Source organism: Aythya fuligula, chromosome 2 (genome assembly GCF_009819795.1).
Source record: "Aythya fuligula isolate bAytFul2 chromosome 2, bAytFul2.pri, whole genome shotgun sequence".
NCBI classification, from domain to species: domain Eukaryota; kingdom Metazoa; phylum Chordata; class Aves; order Anseriformes; family Anatidae; genus Aythya; species Aythya fuligula.
In genome coordinates, this window is record NC_045560.1 from 17,331,732 (window position 1) to 17,357,323 (window position 25,592).

Consider the following 25,592-nt stretch of genomic DNA (forward strand, 5'->3'; position numbering starts at 1 on the left):
ATGCCTCCCATTTTAAGGGCCACTGGGAACCTCACAAAGCTCAACAAGAGAGAAGTGGAAGTGCTGCACCTTGGGAGAAACAACCCCAAGCAGCAGTATACTCAAAAGCTGTCCAGATGTGTGGTGTTGGGCAACCGACTCTAGGTGGCCCTGCTTGAGAAAGGAGTTGAAGAAGATGATCTTAGTCAAGTCATACCTAGGCAGATGTCTCTGTCCTCTGGCACCCTCATTACCCCATGAATCAGGAACTTCACCTTTGATTTCAAACCAAACTGAGGCATCATCAGCGTATCAAGCCCAACTCTTGCCTCCAGTAGAGTCAGCCTTGCTTCTGTTCTTGTGGAGGAGATCTAGCTGCAGGCTTTGTATCATTGTTGTCATTATCTACCCTGAATTGCAATAATTCATTACATTTGAAGATGAGGTTCAAATGTATTTAACTGCGGATAACATTATTAAAATATTTGTATTGCCTTTGCAGTTTGGACTATTGCTACCTTTCATCCCTGAGCCCTACTTGCTCCTATTCCTAAAAAGCAGTAAATGGCTCAAACTTAAGTTATGTTAAAGTTTCGTGCTGACATCAACTTTCCTGTTGAAAGGATCCAACCAGAAGACACTTACAGAGCCAAATAAACCCAGAGCCGATCATCCCACAGAAAACACTAGAAAAGATTCAAATCGCCAAACACTTTTTGTTGTTATTTTTAAGGCTTCTGTGGTTTTGTTTTTGGATCTTGTAAGATAACAGAAGCAGAGCCACAGAGTTCTGGAACTTCAATAGGAATTTTGCTATCACTTCATGTAAGATGTGCATAGATGCTACAAAAAGTAGTATTATGAGGAGAAATCTTTGGTAGTTAACCATGAGCATTTCAATTTAAGCAGAAAGGACCAGATGTTACTCTGGCACAAGCACAGAGACAAAATTTCTTACTCCCGCATTAAAAGTGGCCACAGAAAGCAAGCACATAGCAGTTTGGAAACACGGCTTCACAATTCTGTGCCTGTGTAAGCCTTCAATTTTTAATTAAGGTGCCACAGGTACTCATGAGCAAGGTATGTGGAAACCTTACAAAATGAGACAGGTTTAATGGAGTGCTTCTCCCACCCTCCGAAATCTAACACTGCTGGAAAATGACCAGGAAAAACACTTTATGTTTTGCCCTTGAAGGCTCAACTACATTCATAAACCACGCAACCATTTACCTGGCAACACACAGAACCCCGTATTAATGCAGATACTTGACACCCTCGTCGAGGACAGTGAGACACTAAAATTACTACAGGAGTTTCGGACAAGATAGCACAGGCAGGCTGGATGCAGTGCCTGGAGCATTTATATCAGCCCTCCAGTAGCTAAATAGCAGTAACTCGTGCTGTTCACAGCACAGGCTGGCCAAGTTTTGCAAGTGTTTAATAAAAAAAACACATCAAGTTTAGCCTCAAAACATGAGATTATTACACTACTCAAAATCATAGGACAGGATGAGAAGAATTATTGCAATTCGCTATGTATCTTTCAGGTAGCTGGCAGGCAAGGAAAACAAAATGAAGCATACAGATCAGTTGCCACTGCAGTATGTAATGGTGGCAAGAACACCACTGCTTCCTGAAGTTCTGCCAAGGTTGACGAGACAGTTGATGGTATTGTTTAGGGACTTACTGAATTGACATTTTCATTTTGTTAAGGCTCACTTTGAGCCAGCTGCTGATCTCATTATTGCAGTAGGAGAACAGGAAAAGTGATGCTGTCCTTTGGATAAAAGCCCTGCTAGCAGAAATATTAGCCTGATAAAAAGAGCATCTTGAAGCCTCCACCAAAAGCCTGTCCCATCTCCCTTCCTAAAAACCATAGAAGAGGTAATCCAAGACAAAACCATAACAACACTGGGTAATATTCACAGGTGTAAATGATCCAACTGCTCTGCCATATTATTCCAGGCTGTTGTAAAGGTTATAAACAACCTCTGCCAGCCACAAGTCAATGTTTTTAATATTGAAAACAGAGTAAATGAACTGGAAACAACCTAAGGTTTAATTCTGTTTCATGATCACGTAAGACTTCTCAGCTATCTCACTCCAGTTCAGTGCTTTCATATAAAAACCATCTGCCCTGGAAATGGACACATTCTCATTACCTAATGAAAAACAATAGCTATCCCCTTTATCCCTCAGCTACTTATGGAGGTAGACTGAACAATCTGTTACGCATACTTCTAACAGCATATAGCCTTAAACTGGTATTAAGTAGGAATTGCGATGCAGCTTGTGATAGTTTTAGACATAGTTGCATGACAGCCAAAACAGTGAAAGTGCACTTGGAAAAAATACTAATACTATTCTGACCTGCAAAGAAAACATTGGAAGTATGGCAACAGCCTCATTTGAAAGATGGCAGTCAAAAACAAAAGAAAGGGTTCAAAACAAAGAATGTAGCAGAGCTAAATTGATGCTAAATTTGCTCTGAAGTACAGGAAGCACAGGAACCTACCACCCTCCAATATGGTCTTCTTGAGGAAGGAGAGCAGTGAAACTCTAGGAAAAGCCATTCCCCACATACATAGCTGAACATGCTTAAAAGAGGAAAGATAGAAAAGCTTGTCGCAAGTGCTTGTTGCAAGTCAATTAGAAAGTGTCTTTAAAAAAAAATACAAGACAGCTAAATGTTCTGAGTCTTACTAAGTAGATTACTAAGTAGGCTGTTTCAGAATACTCCTCCCCAACCCCCCCAACCTCCCAAAAGAATTTGCAGGGAAAGAAGGAGCAAATGAGTTTATTCTTCACAGAACAATCCCCGCTATTCAGAGTACCCTGCAGTTCCTCCCTTTGGGAAGGGAAGCTGTCAGATCTGGCAAAGTCAGAATAAAAGATGAATCCTGGTCCTGTGATAAAAGGACCTTTCTGAGATAAACTAAAAATTAAGTCTCTTCCTTATACAGGGATGTATCCAGACTGAAGGAAAAAACAGGTCTGGCAATAAATTACAGGCCTCTGCCTGTATTACGATACTTGCCCAAAATTACTGAAATTAAAACTGAGTAAGTTTATATTACGTTTCTACAAGTTTCCTCTACTACTAACATACACAGAACTGGTAACCAGTGGCCTCAATATTAACAAATAAGATTGGTTCAGCCCACATATTCTGCATTATGAAACAGTAATACAAAGCTAATGTTTTAATACAATATGTATGTGTATTTAATATCAATTACATGTACATATTTAAATTATCCTACTACATTAACAATACTATAGATACAATATTTGGTAAAAACAACTAGCACGGTTAAGTCTTCAAATTTGGTATTGTTTTCTAGCAAGTGTCAAACAATAGAAAACCAAATTTCCATGTGAAAAGTGTATTTTAACAGAAGCAGCCAAGACCTGCTGCAAAATACAGATCATGTATGCTAACATGTACACAAAACCTTGCAGTAATAAAAGGTAGTCATTCACTGTATTTACAAGAAATTGCCCAATAGTTCAGTTACTGATTGCACTACAGTGATTATTTAAAAAAATTTAAAATAAACACAGCATCCTCATCTCGTCCTTCAAAACTCAGAAACAATTCTTGTGTGAGAGGTGACCTTGTTTAAATTGCACGTGCTGGAAAATATACAACTCTACAATAGAAAGAGGTTAGAAAAGTTGAACACTGTGGAAAAAAAAATTTATTAGCCTATACAAGTCTTCTGAAACAAACCATTGGCTCTGATACAGTAAATTCAAGTGAATACTCATTGCAATAGTATTTTCCATACAGAAGCCCTAGAGCTTCCCACTTAGTGTCTGTGACAGGAAGTTATATTTCTGAACAGGTTATATTTCTGAACAGGTAGTCACACGAAGCAGACATGTAATAGAGGTCTTCACAGCCATAGTGAGCTACAGTTTGAGATAGTTATATTACAAACATTTAAGAAAATTAGGCATCTGTACCCAAGTGTGGCAAATTGATTCACAATGAAAGAACAAAGATGTCATTTAGACCCCGTGCCAAAATGAAGACTTTCTACAGCAGGTCTAGGGTAGACTGCGTAATAAAAACTTAGAGTGCAAGAGTACCACAAATTTAGTATATAAATATCACAGGATTAAAACTCCAGTTAAGCCATCAACTGAAGTGATGATTAAAAAGAAAAAAGGGCATTTCCCAGCTTTGCAAAAGAAGCTCTCAAAGCATCTCTTCCAGAAGGTGCTGATACCAACTATGGCCTGTGCCAATTTGTATGTTAGACAGCTCTGCTGAAAGAAAAATTCAGCATTTGTCTAAAAGCTGTATAATCATGCTCTTTTTAATATCATAAAAAGCATCGACTAGAAGAGATGAAATGTAATATAGCTGACATTGTTTTTAAGATCTGTGCACACTATATAGTTCTGTAATTTAAACAGTATTTAAAAACAAGAGAAAAAGCAGACAATGTAGCAATGTTTTAGATGGACTTGTTTAGAATAGTTACATGATGGATGTATACAGTCAAAACTTTTAGTGCATTTGTTCTTGCACGTTATTTATGCTACTTATAAAAACCTGAAGATCGCAAATTGGGCATGCTTACCATAACATTTTCAAACTGGGAAAGCTGCAGAACAATTTTCCTACTAGTGTTCACTGCCATGATACAAAACAATTATGTGCAAACTGCAAGGTCCCTAAAAATAGCATTTCATGAATTTATTTACAGAACGATGTCGCTATCTGTTTAAATATGCAAATAATAAGCTTCCCAAAGTTTATAACATAGAACAATATCCACCGCACGCGCTTCCTGCATATCCTTCTTCCTTGTTTGTTAATTTTACACCTCTGTTTTGGCTCTCACTCTCCCACAGTCCCGGAGTCTGAATGATTTTTTCAACGAGTTCTTCAAAGGCACACTGTACACCATCACATGTTTTTGCGCTTGCCTCTGGAAAAGGGACACAAGAAGTCGAATGTTAGCATAGCTTCCAATAACTTCAGTATTTTTTTCTTTCAGTTAAGTCTTAACCTACCACCTAAGACTTATAACTTCTACAACAAATACTATAACATGTAGCAGTGCCAGAATTAGCAGGAATGCAGATTTTTGTTTGCCACAAAGTCTTTTGAGCTGCTGCTTTATTAAAAGAGCTTTCAAACTGAATGTCACTAGAATACATGGAAGCAGGTTATCTTTTTCTGTGAAAAGCAGTTCAATAAAGGGAAGAAAGTCTGAAAAACCTGGTTGCTTTAAGAAATTAAGTACTACTACATCTTAAGAAGCAAAGGACTCCCTATTGTAGGATTCTAAGTCAGCCTCCATAGAACTATTCTGATAAAAAGCAATAAGTGATCTCATTTCTTCTGCAGTTAGCATAATTCTTGGTAATCTCATCCAGGAGCCTTTCTTTCATTAAACTCAAGGAACATTGCTTACAGTGTATATTATGTGAGCAAACAGATACCATCTGTAACTGTTCAATTCCGCTAAGGCTTGCCCTGTTCTTCTATACAGCCACGCAGACACTTAGCTCACACGCACACGTATACCTATTTTCAGTTTCACGTTTCTTTATATCTTCCACGTACTTAACAGCTTATGCCTCAACTTTGAGCTTTTTCCATTTTCACATCTGACAATGAAGCCAGAAAGAAACACTGCAGGATTCTAGACAAAGAAATGTCTTTAGTCAAAGATGAGGAACACAAGTTGAAGTACTGGAGTCATCCTATAAAGTATTCCTTGCTGATCCTTAAATGAAACAGGTAATAAACTTGTGCATAAAGAATCACTTCACCACCCACTTTTACTTTATCATTACAAGGCTTTGCCTACAAAACCCATCTCATTTGCAAGAAAGATGAGACCAGCATCTTTCCTTCAGTCATGACTATGCCACTATTCCAACCCACCCACCATTTACAAGTTAATTATATTCCCACCTATTTTTATATCCAAGTTCTAATGCAGATTTGTCATGTACCAGCTCTTTGCTGAAGAGCTGAAATACTGAAATCAAGTACTGAATACTGCATACTGAAAGCTGGCTATTAGTACTAGTTTTCCTTCTTTCATTTTGCATCTGTTATTAACTCAACAACTAGGCCTGGACCAAAAAATAAATAAAAAAACAAAGCAAAAACAGGTTTTGTCAGACTACGGTAGATACTGTACTCCACCCTTAATCCTTACTCACCACTTCGGTATATTCATCCACAGTTAGACTAGACTTTTGGGCATATTTAAAGACAGTTTTAAACAAGAAGGGTATATCTATCATCTTTGTACCTACTGCAGCTGAGAAATACCACTAGCTGAACTGCACGTATAAAAACTATGCATCCTACAGAAACAGTACTTTCATTATGTAACAACAACAGAAAAGTAAAATCTCTGCAAATGCATGTAACTTACCTATGAACAACATGGAATGTTTTCTTGCAAATTTGAGACCTTCATTTCTGTCAACTTCACGGTTTTCCTGTAAGACACAGTATTAACATGTATTGTTAACAAAATATACCAACAGAATGCTCACTGCAGCTGAATTCAGTTTACCTTATCAATCTTGTTTCCAACGAGCATTTTCACTATGTCATTCCTTGTGCAGTACGTTTCCAGTTCATTTAACCAGTTATCCAGCTTGGCAAAAGTATCTCTTCTTGTGACATCGTAAACTGAAAGATATCAGCAATATTAAGTCACAATATCTTTCCACAATATAAAGAAATCGAGTTTACATTTGAAAAGGTATAAAATTATGTTTTTTGAATTAGAAAACCAAAGGAGCCCAAAGAATTCCAGTTTACATTTCATTCACCAGTTCCAATCTTATAGTTGCTCTGCATTAGTACCTACTATTCTCAGATTAATTTATGTTTAGACATCTTAGTTTAGATGACAGAGTCTACCATTCTCCAAAGAATCCTACACTTGCAAACCCCTGATACAGGATACTTGTTAACACCAGTCCGTCTGTCCACACATCTCTTAACACCACGAAGGCTGTGGACTCTACCACTCACTTCCCTGGGCAGCCCATTCCAATGCTTGATCACCCTCTCCATGAAGAAATTGTTCTGAATGTCCAACCTAAGCCTCCCCTGCCACAACTCGAGACCCATTTCCTTGTGTACTGTCACTTGTCACCTGAAAAGAAAGATCAACACCCTCCTTGCTGCAACCTCTTTTCAGGCAGTTCTAGAGAGCAATGAGGTCTTCCCTCAGTCTCCTCTTCTCCAGACTAAAACAATCCCAGTTCCTTCAGTCAGTCCTCATTTAGCCAACAAAGTAAAATGACCACCAAATCCTCACAAATGCTAATAAAATACAGAATCCTTGGCATTTTAGTGTTCCAAGCTACTTAGCACGTGTATGGGATATAAGTTATAAGAGGCACCAGGAGCAGAAAGGGCAGACAGAAAGCAGACCTTGTTAGTCACTGCCTCATGGAATTTAGATCTAATAATGGCAATTTCAAGCTGTGAAAATCTTTTTTCCTTCACTCTTATTTCCCATGTGCTAATGGACACAAACAGTTGGTTTCAATCAAACTGATAGTTTGGCTTGCAAGAACAGCCTTATTTCTAGGGAGCTGTTTAGTAAAGAAATATCAGGAGATTATTTTTTATTTTTATTTATTTTTTTAAGTTAGAGGACTAATCTCAACAGCAGAACTTTCTAGCTTCTAAATAGCACTAGCTTACTTTTAAAGCTTTCAACACTAAGTGGCAAGTTCAGTGACAGTGACCAAGTAACTTGACAAGACATGCCTTGACAGCGTCTTCCTACAGCAGGAAGATAATGGAACTCAAACTTGAGAAACAGCATGTACAAAACCAAACCTACCAGGAAGTCATGGCACAGGTTATTCTAAATTAAACAGCTGGACTGGACACAATAATTGAAAGAGGTTTAGTCAAGAATCTCTAAAATCAGAGAAAACAAAACAACAAAAAAACACCATTCCCTGCCCTTAATCTCTTTAATTAGCTCTTTAATTCTAGCAGGGGAACAGCAGAACTCATAGGTCAGTGCCTAATAGGCTCTCCTATACAAAACAAAAACAAGAGATACTTCACTACGTAGTTGCAATTACGGGTTTTGTGCAGACTGATGCATTGTATGATCCAAGCTAATCTGATTCTGTAAGATCACAGCAGTACGGAGACTCAAATTGCAAAAAAAGTCCCAGCCAAATTCCACCACGTTTACAGTAATTTCATTATAAAAAAAAATGAGTCTTTTTTTTTTTTTTTTTTTTTTTTTGACTCTTGGCTTAGTAAGCACGGGCATAAGACAGAATTAGCAATCAGTGGGCAAATTCCTGGCAGTACAAGGAGAGCTCCAAGCTATCCCTTCAAAAAGCAGCAGCTTTTAAACTCCTGCAAAAATCTGTGGTTCTCAGAATGGTGAGAAAGACTACCCAAGAAATTGGTAAGGCATCAAACTCCAGACCATTTAGTATGTGAGCTGTTCAACACACATATAACAACTATTAATACTGATTCACCATTATAGAAAGGTGAGTTTGCATAGCCCCAATGCACAAGAAAAACACCAACTTACTCAAAATAGCAGGCAAAGGAATACTTACCTAGGATAACACCTTGTGCACCTCTGTAGTAACTGGGCGTTAGAGTTCTGAACCTCTCCTGACCCGCAGTATCCTGAAAAGCCATTCAGAAAGTTCCATTATTCAGAATCTGAGCAGAACCTAGCTCTCAGCTCTTTAGCTCTCAGGTATCCTGCTTATAGCAAACACAAAATAAGATTCAGAGTCATTTAGCACACACAACTAGCTGAATAACTGAATTTATGGCTGCCTGTCATTTTACTGCACATTAACTTTGAGATTCTGTGTAGTCTGTTCTGGGAAACACATTTAAACTGTTAAGTGTAGTGAATAACTGGGCTATATAACAACGAGATAGTTATTTCTGCTGAAACATTTGTTATGCAGCTAGCAGGGCAGCAGCCAGCCAGAAAGCAGCACTCTAAGATTTTATAACAAGCGTCAAAACCTATGGCCACAAAAGCAGTTCCCTCGCTTCTAACACCTCTATCCACAGAGCCACAGTAAATGCATTTAGCATGCTATGACAGAGCAGAAGCAGAAAAGTCTTTTCTGTTTGTTATTAAACAAAGTTGAATTTACAACCTCAAATCTGAAGTGTCAACAGTTTTGCAAAAAAGAAAGTATTAGAATGCTGATTTCTCATCAGAGATGAAGTTATAATATACACTATCTCAGCATTATACACACTGCAGACTTTATGCACCAAAGATTTAAATTAACTTCATCCACATTACCCCAGGTTAGAAGCTTACTTAAACTTTTTGTCAACTGAAGTCACCTTCATAAAAAAAAAAATAAAGTGCATCAAGAGAACGAACAACCCCACAACCTTTTCAAGGCATGAAACGCTGGGGGTTCAAAATGGTTCCCTGCCAAAGAACCTGAGCAACTCTACTTGTCTTTCCAAGTTTCTACAAGTCACTCACTGAATCCTACACATCTCAAGCTATTTTTGTGTCATGATGCAGCTTTCCATGCCTTTCATTTCCAGTTTACCTCAGACTTACTTCTTCCTAGTCACCAACTGGCAAGTTGTTGCGGGTTTTTTTTTTTTTCTTGTCAAGCCTATGTTCTAGCGAAGATTCCTATTTTCACATTAAGACAGAAGTCCCACTTCTTACTTGAGATATGATGCCCTTTAAAAGCATCATAATTGTAATGGATATTTCATGTTCCAATACTTTCCAAGGAAGCTGAGAATCAAGGTTTTCTTGTTTCCTGCTACAAGAAACTTGAGCTTGAATAATCAAAAGGTTCAACTCACACAAGCATGGAGCTGCTTTGCAGAATGGAGTATGCAGTGAAATAAAGTACTTTTTCTTCCTTCACTTGCCATGAATCTGGAAGCCCTACTTTTAACTAAAGCAAATGCTGAACACTAAGGCTAAGACAACAAACTCTGCCTCTCCCTTTTTCAGCTGCATCTGCTACAAATAACAATGACTCAAACCTGTAAGTCTTTGTGACAGCTAACATTTTTAGGCTACATTACTTTGAGAGGTAACATTTCTGAGCATAATTTGAGCATACAACACAGTAGTTCTCAATTAGTATACTACTAAATTTAATCTAAACCATTTAGGTTAAGAATCGCGTCCTTTTAAAAGCTGTCAAGTTCAGAGAAGAACCATGCATGCAGGTAAGTCTCTGATCAGTAAGGGCAATAGCTGCATTTTCAAATGTTCTATAAAGACATAATAACATCAGGCAGGTAAGTATACTCTTTAGAAGTTAAACAATATTTTACACACTTTAAAAAAAAAAAAATCAAGGAATGGCCACATTCATACTTTTTAAGTCTGAGTGGTTCAGAACCATCCTATTCCTTCTCCTCTCAGAAGAAGACCACCCAGAATCAGTGCTGCACAAGAAGGGAACAGGCAACAGAACTGCTCCATCAGTCAACTGTCCACAGTTGACAACCGGACTTTCTGAATGGTCCAGGATTAACCTCCCACTCCTTCAAGTTGCCTTCATATTAAAAAGGATTCTATACAACTTAGACATTATACAAGCCACCATTATTCCTGAAACAAAGCAATATGTTAGTAACACAGGCAACACTTACCCATATTGCTAGTTTAGCTTTGTTTCCATCAACTGAGATAGTTTTCACCTTGAAGTCCACACCTAGGGAAGAAAAAAAAAAAAAAAGGTCTTTTAGTTCTTCAAATATACTCCATATTTTTGGAAGAGGAAAAAAAAAAAAGCTCAGAAAAAAAGCTGTGGTCTGACAGGAGTAATAAGAGAGCAAGGTATTGAAGTAACCAGTGAAACTTAAAGCTCGTAAGGTTGTACAGATTTTGTAAAAGCCCAAGTTTAGGCCATTGATTCAAATATTATATGGAAGTGAGGCAAAAAAATCCTTTCCAATATTAAAATACGTATTTCAGAGCAAGTGTTCGAGTCTTTAATCAAATGGGTTAACTTTCTATTCATTACTCATACATGTGTTCTCATTGAGCATGTCATTGGTCTTGAACAAAATACTTCCAAAATAAAGGAGCAAACTGTATTCAGGCAGGGAACAGAGCAAATCCCTCATCATCTCAAACCATCTAATCAAGTCCCATCAAGGTGATCAGCGAGAGGTAAACTGGCACAGGCAGAGAATCAGACATCCATCTAATACGTGACCAGTGTCCTGTGAGAAGTAATGTTAGATGACAGCAATTCCTCTAACAGGCACGCCAAATAATCCCCAGACAACTTGAACGTGCAGTATGCCTCTTATCAGGATTCCAGCAACACCAGGGACTCTCTGGTATCACACACGGCGACCAAGAAACGAACAGACAACAACAGTTCTTCTGTTGATAACATACCTCAACATCTGAGGAGATTTTTAATTTATTTTTAAATGTGTGGGAGCTAACAGCCTATCACTTACCCGAGGACAGGCAGTACAAAACTCAAGCCAGGGAGGACAAAATAATGACTGCACAAAGCTAAAGTACAGGTAATACAAGCAAGTTCAAGAGGCCAGGTACGGTCACATTCCATTTTATTCTCCACCAGACTGTAGCCCTGAAATTAGGTAGAGTAGTTTTGTGGAAATTTAACAGCTTTATGTGGAAAAGACTTTCAAGTTTAACAGAAAAGTTTTTTCATTTTGAGTTAAGGTAGCACTATATTTGCTATAAGAAATTCTGTTTTAGTTATTCTAACAGAACATTAAGTAGGGTTTCAAGATAAGTGTGCTGCACTTACATTCCCAAGGCCATGCAGATTACAAACAAGTCTAAGTGGCTGCCAAAAGCACTCAATTTATAAAACCACAGAGTGGACATGGGATGCCTAAGAAACAGTATATTGCAAGCAGATTTACAAAGTCACTACAGCTGACGTTTAAAAGATCTTCATTAAAAAATAATGAATTTATAGTACACTATTTCATAGCTTGAGCTTACTAGTTTTCCTTGAAGTTTTAAGAACAGATAAAAGCTAGTCAACTGTGACTGCATTCTGCACTGGAAAGAGCCCCTACTCTTACTTTAAGTAAAATTTTGGCAATGTACTTTAACATTTGCAGTAACTGCACAGAACTCAGAGGCTAAGGCTCTTAATCTCCAACTAAGCAGTAATATAACACGTTACTCCACACACATGGATGGTGCTTTATTTTAGAGTTATGTTCAAAAAACCTGCCACTATTAACTTTTTTCTTTTAAACACCAGTTCTTAGAACTTTACCTAGTTCTCAGAACATTGCTATGCTAGCAAGTTTCCTCAAGATGATCCTAAAGAACATCCTGTCATGCCAATTTTGTGGCATTTAGCAGTAACTTCCAGACTAACACCATCTCTTCTTCCACAGCAATGGCATATTTCTTTCTCTGAACTATAAATATCACCATAGCTCAGCTAGGACATCCAACTGCCCGCAGTGCATTCATTTACCCATTAACCTGACATCAAAATCTGTAACTGTAGGTATTACAAGTCTATCAGATCCATACCATAAATCAAAAGCATGTCATTGTAGTTTTCAGAAGGAATTTTCTCTTCCTTAGAGCAAACATTAACTGCCTTTTGAAGCCAGGGTACCCTGCTCCCACTAGGCAAATAGCCCCAGCATCTTGTGCCTGTGCAGTTCTGCAATTTTCATTTAATGCCTGTGCACCTTGAGGTTAATTTTAAGCTGGCAGCAAGCTTAAGAGATAATGCTTTAAATTTTGCATGAGCAATATGAGTAAATTAAGAAACTTAGCAAATAAATCCCACGTATTACAGACTCCTGAAAGAAGTATGAAAATTAACAAAGAGCACAGTAAAATATATCCTTTCAGATGATAAAGACATGGCAAAAGTTCTAGCAAACAGAGGAATACAACACACACAAAAGCCACTTAAGGAAAATAAATCTTTTAACTAGCTAGGTTTTTGATAATCGATGGTCTATAGGAGGACACAGAAAACTGCAGCGCCCAACAAAATCAGGTTAAACTGAATGAGCTGGGTATGTGTGTTCTCTAAGGCTTCAGTGAAACGCAGACATGTTTGTGTGACAAGAGTCAGCTCTAAGCTTGCAAGATGAGGGACATTTCCAGCCCTGACAACAGAAGGCTGGCGGTGATTTCCACCATGCCCTGGAAGGCAGCCAGAAAGGAGACACCGTGCTCCTGCACACTGGCACCTCCTGCCCTCCCAAATGGACTCAGCACTACACGCCAGCACGCTATGGACTCGAGGTCTGCAAGTAGCTGACACTTTCACACTGCCCTCCCTTTTAGGAGAGCTGTATTTACACCAAGGGCAAAATCAGCTGGAGCTTATTGGTGTTAAGGGTAAGTGACAACTTGGACATCTGGGAGTTGCAGGACTCCAAGTGCAAGGAAGGCCAACAAGTTAAGAGAGGCTTGTATGCAATACATTGCTTCACTTGTGAAATAAGGCTTGCATTTAGCATTTTATCTAGAATCGTTCGCACGAGGAACAAGTAAAGACAAGTATGAGCAGTGAGGACAACAGAAAATATCAGGGTATAGGGACCCATTAGATGAAGCCCTGTGAACAAGTTCACCTCAGAAGAATGCAAGGATGACAGCGATCTGGTAGGCTGAATAAGACATGGTTAATCCAGCAGAAGCTACTGAAGTCAAAATATTTGTCAAAGTCACCTCATACTCCTGAGGGAAACACAGGATTTTTAGAAAATTTAGAATAAAAAAAAAAATATACAAATCATCGGTTTAGGGTTTAATTTAAATGGCATCCAGTAGGTGTAGGTTTGTGCAAGACACAAAAATAATGTGTCCTTACATCTCAGCAGGCAAGGGAACAGTCATGCTGCAGTCAAGCCTTAACCCAGGCTCATGCTTTCATATTTATTTTCTAAAAAAAGACAGACTTAACACCTTCTCCTCGCTTTTTTTCTCCAAGCAAGAAGTATAGTTCAGCAGTGAGTAGAGATGACATTATTTGTAATCAGTACACACATTTTGGAAAAGCACAGTACTCTGCAGTCTCAACATAAAGACCTTAACATTAAAAACTCTTCTGTCCCCAAACTCAAAGTGAAATAGTGTTTAATCCGCACAAAAAGAGATCCAAGCCCAGATTCACAAAACATTTTGGCATCTCACTATCTTGCAAATCCCAAAGTTTTGCAGCTGGGATCTGTCCTTATGTAGCAATAAGAACTCACTCACAAATACTTTATCTATATGAACAACAAATCCTGCCCTGAATTGAGAGCTGAGACGTTGCCTCTCAGTAACACAATCATCAGAAAAAAGGAAATGCCACAGCCTAGCGTTAGGACAAAAGGAAACTGCTATTCCTCAAGTGCTCTACACGCCATGCTACAGACCTTTCACAGTTGGGGCTGCAGAAGCTCCACTCCACAACACTTCACCAACACCAGCTAGAGGGGACCTAACAGATGGGGCAGTTTGTAGAGACTAAAAGGATTGCCTTCATCACTTTTTCTTTTTTTAAAAAACAAAATGATCACATTCATTCCAGGTTAGTATATTCGTTTGAATACTCTGTAGTGTGCAAGTTTTATATGAGCTTGAGTTCATTCGACTTTCCTACGTCAGAAGCAGCACCCTACCCTGAGGATGTAACGTAACCATGAGTTACAGCTACTGAACAGCCAACAGTTAGCTATCACGCATGCTGCTGTGCAGCAAGATAAATCCCAAAGAAAAGGAATTACTTCAGGAAATATGTACTTAGTTTCTTAAATAAGTTCACTGACGTCAAGTTTTGACACTGGTAAAAAGTCTCACGTACAAACAGCAGATGTTAAGACCACTGAAAGACTCCGTACATTCCTCCATTTTTTCCTTTCAGCTCAAAGTTGCATCATGATCAACTTTCCTTTTAACATCATTTAACTAGCTCATGGAACTTTATCATACTTCCTAGCAAAATTGCTATTAAAACTGCTATTACCTGTCACAAACCACAAAGCCTAACTTCAGTAGATTTAGGTCAATACTGAGTAGGGAGAATACCGGTCCTGTACACCATCCAACTGAAGATGAGCACAGTGACACTGGACTACCTGAAGGCTTTATTTTTTAGAACAACCAAATTAATTTGCATCTTCAATGCACAAACCAGCAATTACTTCCTCATGGCCTACACTAGTCAAAGGGAAACAGCAGCCGCTTAAATGAGTGTTTTGTCCTTTCTGGAACAAATTAAAATAGTTCTTTTGCTGATGAAGCACTGTATTCAGGCTTGATGGCACAAGAAAACTAGCATTTACAAGTCCAATGCCAGCTCTGAAATTTTGCCATTGCCTTGTTAGAGAGATATATAAAGTTAGATTATAGGTGGTATAAAAATATCTCAATCTGTGAGTGGATTTCAGTCTTTCCTGAAGTTAAAAAGCCTTCAAAATGCCACGATCCTTTGGTTTCTGGAGAGGTCAGCAGTGTACGATGTCACTCTGATTTTAAGTGGGCCAGCAGGCAGTACTGCATCAGTAACGTCACTTGGAAAAACACAGCTTTGATGTCTGCTCAGGAAACTATACAACCTTACCAGGAAAGCCTTAGCAGTGCTTCATAGCATATGCCTGTTTACTGCCTTTGCATACGATCATTCTCCAACCTTAACATGCTTATAGCGGGGATTCCCAAGTGGAAAGGAGAAGCAAAGCAAGAAAAGGCTGAGTAAACAGCATTAATACACATCCTGTCAATTCCTTATCACAGTGTTTCTCAATACCCCATGTAAAACAGCACTCCTGTACCTTATCCACATTAGTGAAAAACAGATCAATTTATTTACTTCTGAACCAATTAGGCAGAGCTGACTGAGTATCAGAAGCTGAACTTAGGGAATTTTTTAATCCAAGTCCTCAGCCAGAACTCTTCCTACAGAGGAAGTAGGAAAGTCTGTGTTTTTTGTTTTTGTTTTTTCCTGCAATACATTATATGGAAAAGTCTCCTTTATTTTCCAATACAGCAGTTACTCATTTGGGACAGACTGACATAGGATGCAAAATGTAACTTCTAAGAACATGATGCAGCCATCTCACAGCGTATCCCACACTCTGCATTACTCTCCTCTAGCACAATTGATTTCACTGCTGGAAGGCATCACATTAACACAGCATGACACGTCACTCCTTTTTTCCCCAGCAGCTCTAGATTCTTGGCTCTTTCTGTATTATTTTTTTCATTTTCAAGAGTATTAGCTGCCAAGGAACTGCTTACTAACTAGGAGAGAAAAAAAAACATTGTAATTTCTTTCCTCTAGAAGAAAAGCAGAAGCCACATGTTGTGTAGTGCACTCTAGTATTGTTGGAAGTTGCAAAAGCTGACATCCTCTAATAGAGTCCTAAGTACTCTTAGCACTTAAGCTCCCCAAGTATCTTGTTACATAGAACAAGTTCTGGACAGCAATGTTACTACTCAAACACAAACAAAAGTGATAAATCTGTAGGAGACATAACAGTTGCTGCTACATTTCCATTTTAGCATGAATTGTTGGCAAACACTGAACTGCAGATTGCTGTACTAGACCTTTCCTCTACCCATACTTACAGCTTCCACCTTCATGAACAGTTACATTTACATCTCTTTCCTTAGCCAAGACAATATTTCACTACAAAGGGGACAACTGCAGCCCAGCACAGACAATACTCCACACCAATTAGTGCTACACATTAAAACTGCGTCCACATCACTCTTTCCTCACAGAACCGAGATGACTGAATTTTGTTACCGGTTTGGCAAGTCTGAGCTAACTACTGTTTTGTACTGCAGCTGGTACACATTTTTTTCAGGTAGCATCAGCACATACTTACCAATTGTTGCTGCAAGTTCCGGGTCAAATGTATCATCTGTGAATCGCAGCAGAAGGCTGATAGGGATGAAGGAAAAAGAAGAGTTAGCGTTGGTTACTGCAGGACAGCCACAGGAAGCCTGTAAATTACAAGTCTAGAAGTATCAGCAAGACCACAGAGATAAATAAAAATATGCCCCATTTTCCATCCCTTCCATCCTATACAAAACAAAGAAGGGAAGAAAATCTAGTAGCCATACTCTGAAAGGAGAGCCCATTACAGAATGTGCCTCTCTGAAAAAATTACCCTTCTAGTTGTCAGGGCAGTTGCCTGAACAGAGCCATAGCCTGCTTCTCAAAGTGTTTTGGTGTTTTGCTTCTTTCTTGTTCTATTTTTATTCTCCCAGAATTCGGTACAAATGTAAGATTGTTTTGGTTTCGTATTGCCTCACACAGTACTTCTGTAAGCTTGAGAAGAAAATCCCAAGCCAGCTTTTTATCCCAGAAATAACTCCTTGTACTGGGCAGGCAGCAGAACAATAAGGACTACACCCATCACAAATAAAGGCACAGAAGCGTAACAATGGAAAGAGCTCCACACCATTTTACAGTTTTGTACCCTTTCTGCATATCTAATGGTTTTCACACACACAGTATGTCCCCCCATCCATGGATATTTGCTACCAATAGAAAAGCCACAACCAGGATTTACCAGTACATCACGTTACAGTAGGAGGGTCCTTCCTAGAAGTACCCATAAAGCCACAGTGCTTATACCAAATGTAAATACTCCAGCAAGAAACAGAGCTTCTTAGTATACTGTTGGTTTGGTTTTGTTTGTTTAAATTAGTAACCTTATTCATCTGTGGCAAGTGCATATTGCCATGTGGTGGACAGCTGTTGGCTGTGACTGACAGCTTCTGTCCATTTCCAGGGCAGGGAAACAAAGCAAGGCCCTGTTTACTTTTTGCTAGATGCTATTTGAGAGCGGCTATTTTTAGCACAACCAGAACTAATTTTGCCATATTCAAGCGAAACGGAGAACCTTCATACTGCCACTAGAATAAAAACATCAGTTTACAAGTCCTGAGATCTAAACTCAGCTAACCTCTCCTTTCCCTGCCATTATTTCACACGCAGGTATGTCCTACAAATACAGCACGCTCCTAGGGACCAGGTGTCAGATGCAGCATTTGGACGGGATGTCAGGACTCCAGAAGTCAGGACTCCAACCACATCCCATGTCAGGCTAACGAGTTCAGCAGCTGACACTTCCTACTCAAGGAGCAGGTAAGCAATGCCAACCCAAGAACAGCTCAGTATTAACTCCCTGTACCTGGATGACTGTGGTGTTATTATTTCATAGCAATTTTATTCTCTTTACCTATAAGCAGTCTCTTGTAATAACATTTCTGTTTTGCAGAAATAAGCATATAAACAGGCGTATAAAATTTGGGCATGCTATGTCACATGCCCACACATAAAAGAATCACGTCAATTAAAAGAAATTATGCCTGTCACCAGATTATTGATTCAGTAGCTAACTCAAAGCAGTGACTGACAGGTTTTTAATTAGTGGGGCTTGTTTTTCTTCTAATTAATGATTTATATGTTATTTAGGGCCATGAAAGGAGGCTGAGATTGCTGCCATAAAAACAAGGCATCAAGCATGAGTAGTGCGGGACATTCCCAGACTGCGCCTGCCTTTTTGTCTCGTTTCCTTTACTAAAAATACGGAAATGTCGTAGAATAAGGAGAACGCATTAAGACAAAAAAAGGCCAGCTTGGACAAAAGCCACCAAAAGGGTACCACACGCGACCCCCAGCCTCCGAAACACGCCCATTTCACACCCAAGGCCGTGAGGGAGACCGGGATCCCCCTGCCAGGGCTCCCAGCGCCTCAGCCCCCCCCGGCTGGGCCAGGCCTGAAGGAGGCCGGGCCGGGCCGTGCTGAGGGCAGGCCGCGCCCAGAGGCCGGGCGTCCAGCGCGGCGCCCCCGGGCTTTGTGCCCAGCCGGGAAACGCTGGCAGCCCCTCACCTGGACTTGCCGACGCCGCTCTCGCCGATGATGAGGATCTTCAGCGTGGTCAGCACGTCCTCGTCCATCCCGCACGGCGCGGCCCTGCCCGGCCCCTCCGCCGCCCGCCCGCCGCTCCCTGACCAGGCCGCGGCGGCACCGCCTGCGCATGCGCGTCCCCCCTCCCCACACCGCCGCCGCCGCCACAGCACCGCGCATGCGCGCCGGGAGCGGCAGGGTGGTGAAGGCGGGGGACGAGGGGGGATGGCCCCCCCGCCCCGCGTGTGGCGCATGCGCAGAGGGGAGGGAGGGGGCAGCCGCTTGTTTACAGCGGACGGGGCGAGGGGGCGGGAGCGGGGCGCGCATGCGCGGTGTGGGGGGTGTATGGGCTGGGGGGGGATTATGGCTGAGGGGGTGGCAACCACCCACCTGCAGCCCCAGGCAGTCACCAGAGGGAATCCTCAGTCACCAGCCTCTTATATCCAGCAGTGCAAGCCAAGTGGCACGGCACTGCATCCTTTGTACCACCTCTAAGCATGTCACTAACGCTCTGCCCACTGATTTCTGCTTATCCTTTTATTTCCCACTGCGCGCATCCTGCGTGCTCAGTGGTGCTGTGCTTCCAGGTAAAGGTGAATCCTTTGGCTGGACATTCTTCGCTATGGAAACAATGAAGTTGAGAGTAGAAAGGTGTGGTCCCTGAAAGGCAGTTTCTCAGACAAACACGCAGTGTATGTTTGCGATTCTCTAAATTGTTAGGGAATGAGCTGGGTGGTGCCTCTCAGCTGCTGAGGGAGGTTTGAGAAAGATAAAAAGACTGTAGATAATTCACAGAAAGAAAAAAAAAAAAAAAAAAAAAAAAAAAAAAAAAAAAAAAACATACCCAGCAGAGTCCTCTATTAAAAACACCTAAATGTTCTTCTAAACCTGATTGCAATGAGAAAAACGCTTTATACCTAATTTAGCTACCCTGCTATTACAGCTCAAAACCTGCCTCTGACCATGTGTAAGCAAGTGAATTGCCTTTAATATTAATCTAATGCATGTCTGATGTGGGGCTGAAATTGTCCTTGGTCTTTGCTGTCGCTCTTGGGCCAGCAAGGCAGCCTCTTCTCGTCTCCAAACACTGACTCTGCAGCCTACGTGAAAGGCCTGAGGCTCTTCTGCAGTCACTCCAAATGACAGACATCAAGCCATGTCAGCATTTTGCACAAGGCAGGTGTGCTTGTAAGACACCATGGTTGGTTTTGTCAGCATGCTGGCTACAGAGGGCCTAGTTCTTTAGAAGAATAATGATTTTGCTGGGCAATTGTATTTAACCGAGTTACAGGGTCCAAACAGTAACAATGCTTTTGCTCTTGTGAAGTAAACAGTTCTGGTGCCTTACTCCTTCCGCCTCCAGGATCTGCTGTCCTGCCTCTTTTGTCTCAGAAAATAAACTCCCGGGACAAGTACAATAACAATAATTATCCTATTAAATTATCGAGGCATATTCTATAATTAAGCATGTGCAAATATCTGGCTGTGTGTAAACTGTGCCTGTTTATTAGTAATAACCTGAGATTTGTTGAGGGTGTGATTTAGTTTTCTTGGTGTGTATTGTGCTTTGGAGTGACACAAGAGGAGAGTGTGTCTATACTCTGCAGTCTGTATTGCGGTGTGTAGGAGCTGTGGGATCTTAGCAGGATGAGCATTGAATTTGAAAGGTGGACCAAAATAGCAAAGTATTCTAGTAAAGATATTGAATCTTTTGAAGTCAAAGAGCATTTGTTTTTTAGATGGATTTTTTTTTCCATCATAGCCATAGAATCAGATTATAATTCTGTATCTCACTTGGAATGAAGGGTTGGCCTTAAGATCCTTGCATTCAGATCCTTGACCTTAAAGATGAGCAGACAAAGGAAAGCAGCCAAACTTGCCCTAAATGAACAGTTCCATAGCTCATGTTTATGGATGTGGTGCTTTTTAGACCTTCCCAAACATGCCCTTTGAGAAAGGTGTTTCTTTGAGTTGTCCTCCTCCAGACCAAGCCATGTAGTCCTTCGACTCTGAGATCAACTCTGTCTGCAGCATATGATTCTCTTTGCTGTCTGTGTTTCATTTCAGCTCTAGAAAGCCAGGCCATGTTGTGCATGTACCAGCCGTATTCCAGGAGCCAACAGTACTGGATGATTAATGCATTTCAGATATAGCTCCTTCAAAATGAAGTGTAATTCACTGAACAGCATACAACTATCAGGGCAAAATGTTAATTCACTTTCCCATCAAACATTTGTAGGATCTTTTCAGGGAAGCTCTTTCTGGTTTGGGAGAGACATGTGGCTTGCTGTAATTTGTCTGCTTGTTTTCTGGTATGCTTTTCAGGACTCATTAGGAGTCTTCAGTTATGACGACTAACCCAATCCCTTTCTTTAATAGCACTGAAAGTTTTCTTCTGTTTATCATTTACTATCCCTTTTGATCCTGACCTCAGATGTGGGAGGGCCAAGCTGTAACAGCATCGTTAGCCTTACCTGATTATTACTCTTCCTAGAAGAACACTGGAGATCTTTTTACTGCATTTTCATTTCTTACTCTGCTTACTCTTGATTTCTTCCAGTGATCCCTTTGAATTTCTATCAGAATAGCACCAAGCAGATTAACTTGTCTGCATATAGTATTTATAAATAATTATACATAACTTTCCTCATTCTTCTTACACTGCTAAGGGAAACAGGCTGATGGTAGAAAACTAACAAAACTGGTTCCAAGTCAGCTCCTCCCGCATATGGAGTTGTATAGTGAGATTAAATTTGCACTTCAGAGTTTTTCCTCATGCTTTTACAGTCCTTTACGGAGACTCCCTAGTTCCTGCCCATGGACTCAGAAAAGTAGAAAAATGTCAGCTCCATCTCAGCTACAGCAAGTATATGAGATCGTTGTTCCTGAAGTTTTAATTACTTTGGGGATATGAAGGGAAAGAAGGGGAAACACTCTAACAAATATAGTTCTTGTAATGATATTCTCGGTATCAAAATTCCCTGTCCAAAGTGTTATGGACTTGGGGCAACCTTTGTTATAATTATGCTTCCCGTAGTCTTGGAGCATCCAGATCCTACTCTATCTGTCCAGCTGGTATATTCTGCAACTCACTAAAGAAGCCAAAGCACCTTAGTCTCAGCTTAATTAATTCTCAATTTAAGGAAGAGAAAGATTGTAGGCCTTTTGTTTTCATCTATATCCTTGACCATGAGAAGAGGCCATAAGAGTGAGTAACTGTGATAACCTCTCTCAAAAGGTGAGCAGTCACTTGCAGTCCCTCCATTAGGGCTGGGATCTACAATGAAAGGGCCACTGAACTTTGTGTGTCCTCAGGGGACCATGCATAGCACGTTGCATAGCACGGAGCCCTTAGGCTGCCACTGTGGGCAAGTAAGGGCTAGAAAAGACCTCCATCCAGCTCCTCCCTGCTGAGCTAGCTGCGGTGTAACCTTAGCAACAAAGATGAGTGTGTCAGAAATGAGTCAGTAACATGAGAGACAACCTGGAGTAAACAACTCGGGCTCATTCTGTGTCTGAATTCTGTGCCTGGGAGCCTTTGGTCACTTGACCTGAACCATCTGCTTTAGCTTCTGTGGCATAAATATGGGAGTAATTATATTTGCTACAGAAGACAACAGAAATAGCAAGGACTGATTTGATGGGGGAGACACTGGTTTGTGTTTTCCATGTAAGCACTGCCTAGTTTAGCTTGAGCTGTGACTTTCCTGATGAGAGAGTGGCTACATAACTGTATGGCTTTCCTCCTGTCTCTTGTATTACTAATGCCATTACCAGTAAAGTCAGGCCTTGAAAATTATAGGTTCTGTTTATGCTGTTTAGGTACACAAAAGTTTCAGGAGGATGCACACCTCTGGGTGCTAAGTCCTTGATTCATTGATAGCTGCAAGGATATTATTGGTTGTGCCAACTCTGCACAATGTCCAGCAGAAGCCAAGAAACTCAGCCACTTCAGAAGGATGTTGACAGCACTCTACCGTCTCCCGTTGTAAAGACAAATCCTGCTATCCCATTTCCAGATCGTGTGCCTGACCCACAATTTGTATTATCCTGGCAGTGGGTCAGGAGTTATGATTCATGGTGAAACACGCCGGATCGCTAAGCTCATCAGTCACTCCTTATAGAAACAATGCACATACACGCGCTCATTCTTTTGCTCTTCTTCACACAGCAATTTGCAAAGTTTGTAAGAGTGACTATCATCACGTGCGTCAGATTCAGGGAAGTTCCTTTTCTGTGTGACATCCTTAAACAAAGCAAGCACATCTGTATGATTTCACATTCAGCAAGTAACAGCAAGGAGTGAAAGCGCTGCAGAAGTCCCAGAACTCCAGGCAGGGCTTCTCAAGACCATATTGAAATGAACATGACCTTGCTGTGGCTGGCCTCTGCTTTTCTAAAGAATCCAGCCTATTTTTATGAAGCAACTGCATAGGTTTCTCTCCTTGTCTCCCTCTCCAACAGCAGCTAGAGCTTGGCGCTCCCATCTGTTGATTCCTTCAGTGCCTGCTCAGTTTCTGTGGACAGTAAGGGGGGTTTAAGACTGTAAGCACATTAGCTCTGGGCAATTAAAATACACTGCTTATAGTCAACACAGTTTTAAAAAGTGGATTACACACAGCACTGGGGTCGCAACAGATGGGAGGCAGCAGTTTGGGGAAGAACAACAACAAAAAAAAGGCATTGCAGCCACTCAAAATGCTAAGGCTGTATATGAGAGTGATAATAACAGCATTTTTCAGAGAAAACCAGCATGTATTTTGAAGATCATTAAGTGAATCTTGCATAATGATCATGAGTAGATTACAGATTCCATGCTGGAATAACCTGCTTGCTGAAGATAATAGAAAAATGTAGTTGCATGCTTTGAAATGCTGTTATTTTGCTCAATACTTAATGTAATATGCAAGACACACCACCTCTTAATTCCCTACTGGAAAATGGTGAAAAAGACTAGCCACCTCCTAGTTCCATTGAATTTTGTTCAGATAAATTGCTTAATCATTTAATCCTAACTAATGCAAGCAGTAGTCTTAAAAATTACAGTTTATCTTCCTGCATGAACTTTTAAATCAAGGGCAGCTATTAGACTGGATGACCTAAATATTCTGTTTAAGATATCTCTAAAGCAATTGTTGAAAAACATAAATAATAATGATATGGAAGTGGATTCCTGTTTATGATTGTCAGATTCCCTATAAAACATTAATTACATTTTAAATAAGAAGAAAACAGGTTTGATATTTGAAGTACATCTACCAAATACTGTACATCAATATTGAAAATGGTGAGACAACAGTTTACAAAGGACACAGAAAGAACAGGATATTAGAGTTTTCCTGCAGCTGAACTTGATGTGCACTTCATGAACATATTGAGCAGTTGGTGTTCTGAATTGTTCTTTGTTCATGGCAAAGGTATTTGTATCCACAGCAGCACAACGTATAATGTATCTACCACAAAGATCAGAAGAGACACACAAAAAGTGAATATTTGGCAGACCAGGTTCACATGAAGTATTTCCTCTGGGTCTTAATGAAATAAGAAGTAGTGATACTTTTCCAAAGCTTACTATTTCCACATTGCTTCATGAATTTTTCAAAAGCCACTTTAGGATTTGCTTTGGACTTCCTATGTTGGTGGGAGAGCTGGGGATGCTTTTTATGAATACCATAAACTTCTAGAGGAGGCAAAGCAGGCATGTATCTGTATGCAGTACCTTTCTGTAAAAAATTGTATTTCCCACAAGCAAGGCAACTGGCATTCCTGTTCAGAAAATAGTTGTTCTGAGATAAATGTTCTTGTTTTTCAAGAGGATGTACTTTTTTTTTTTTTTTTTTTTTGAGGTTTAACCTGGCTGGCAGCTAAGCACCACACAACTTCTAATGATCGTTTTAAGGGAGGAAAATTGGGAATGGAGTTACTTTCCATTTAAGAAATAATGAATTCATTTAGCCTTCTCCAATTGCTTTTAGTAACGGATAACATTAAGGGGGGAAGGGAAGGGATAACCCCATCTCTGCTTTGGGATCATCTTATCGATAATCCCTTCTGAAGGTTTAACGTACCTCATCTAGCCTGTGGTCGCATGCGCCTGCAGGATTAGCTGTTAAATTGGCACCGGGTGGATTAAGTAACCCCACTCGTCAGCATCTCACCTTTTGCACAACACTGCATGAAGCAATCGTGACAAACCAGAGGATCCAGTGGGCAAAGGACAGAGACACAATATCAAGGCAGTGATTGCCAAGTAAGCCAAACAGCAATCTTTATTAAATCTCTAACAATCAATAGAAGAAATGCATGCAGAAATTGAAATTCAGATGGGGTCAGACCAAGGCCTACCATGGCGAACAGTTTTGTCAGGTCCGATCAAAGTCCGTCTGTCTCCGGTGACTGGCAGTAGAGCCTAGGCAAGAGCAAGTAAAGGAACGTCCCCAGGATGTTACTGCAGCCTTCAGCACTTTGTGACCCAGGGCGTTTGGAGCCTGTGGTGATGGTGTCATCATACATAATAGCTGCAGTTCTCTTCAACAGTAGCTGTGTTTTTCTTCATCAAAGATACTTTCTCCTCCATGTATTTTGAACCCATAATAACATATACCTTCTAGAGCCTCCTGCGACAAAGAGTTGCACAGCTTAGCTGCATAGACATCCTTCTTTTAGTTTTATTTCCCACCTGCCACTTTAATTTATTTTCCTTCTCATATTAGAAGCGACAGTGAGCAACTGTCTA

At 40.3% G+C, this 25,592-nt stretch overlaps 1 protein-coding gene across 1 annotated transcript; it reads right to left on the reverse strand.

Annotated features, from left to right (window-relative positions):
• Positions 1 to 3,662: 3,662 nt before the first annotated feature.
• Positions 3,663 to 18,960, reverse strand: RAB18 (RAB18, member RAS oncogene family). Its single transcript, XM_032182019.1, has 7 exons — positions 18,839 to 18,960; positions 16,823 to 16,878; positions 10,622 to 10,683; positions 8,572 to 8,644; positions 6,534 to 6,652; positions 6,390 to 6,456; positions 3,663 to 4,922 (listed from the first exon to the last, which is right to left on the reverse strand). Exons 1-7 carry the CDS (start codon positions 18,904 to 18,906, stop codon positions 4,747 to 4,749), a joined length of 621 nt encoding a protein of 206 aa, XP_032037910.1. The 5' UTR covers positions 18,907 to 18,960; the 3' UTR covers positions 3,663 to 4,746.
• Positions 18,961 to 25,592: the final 6,632 nt, after the last annotated feature.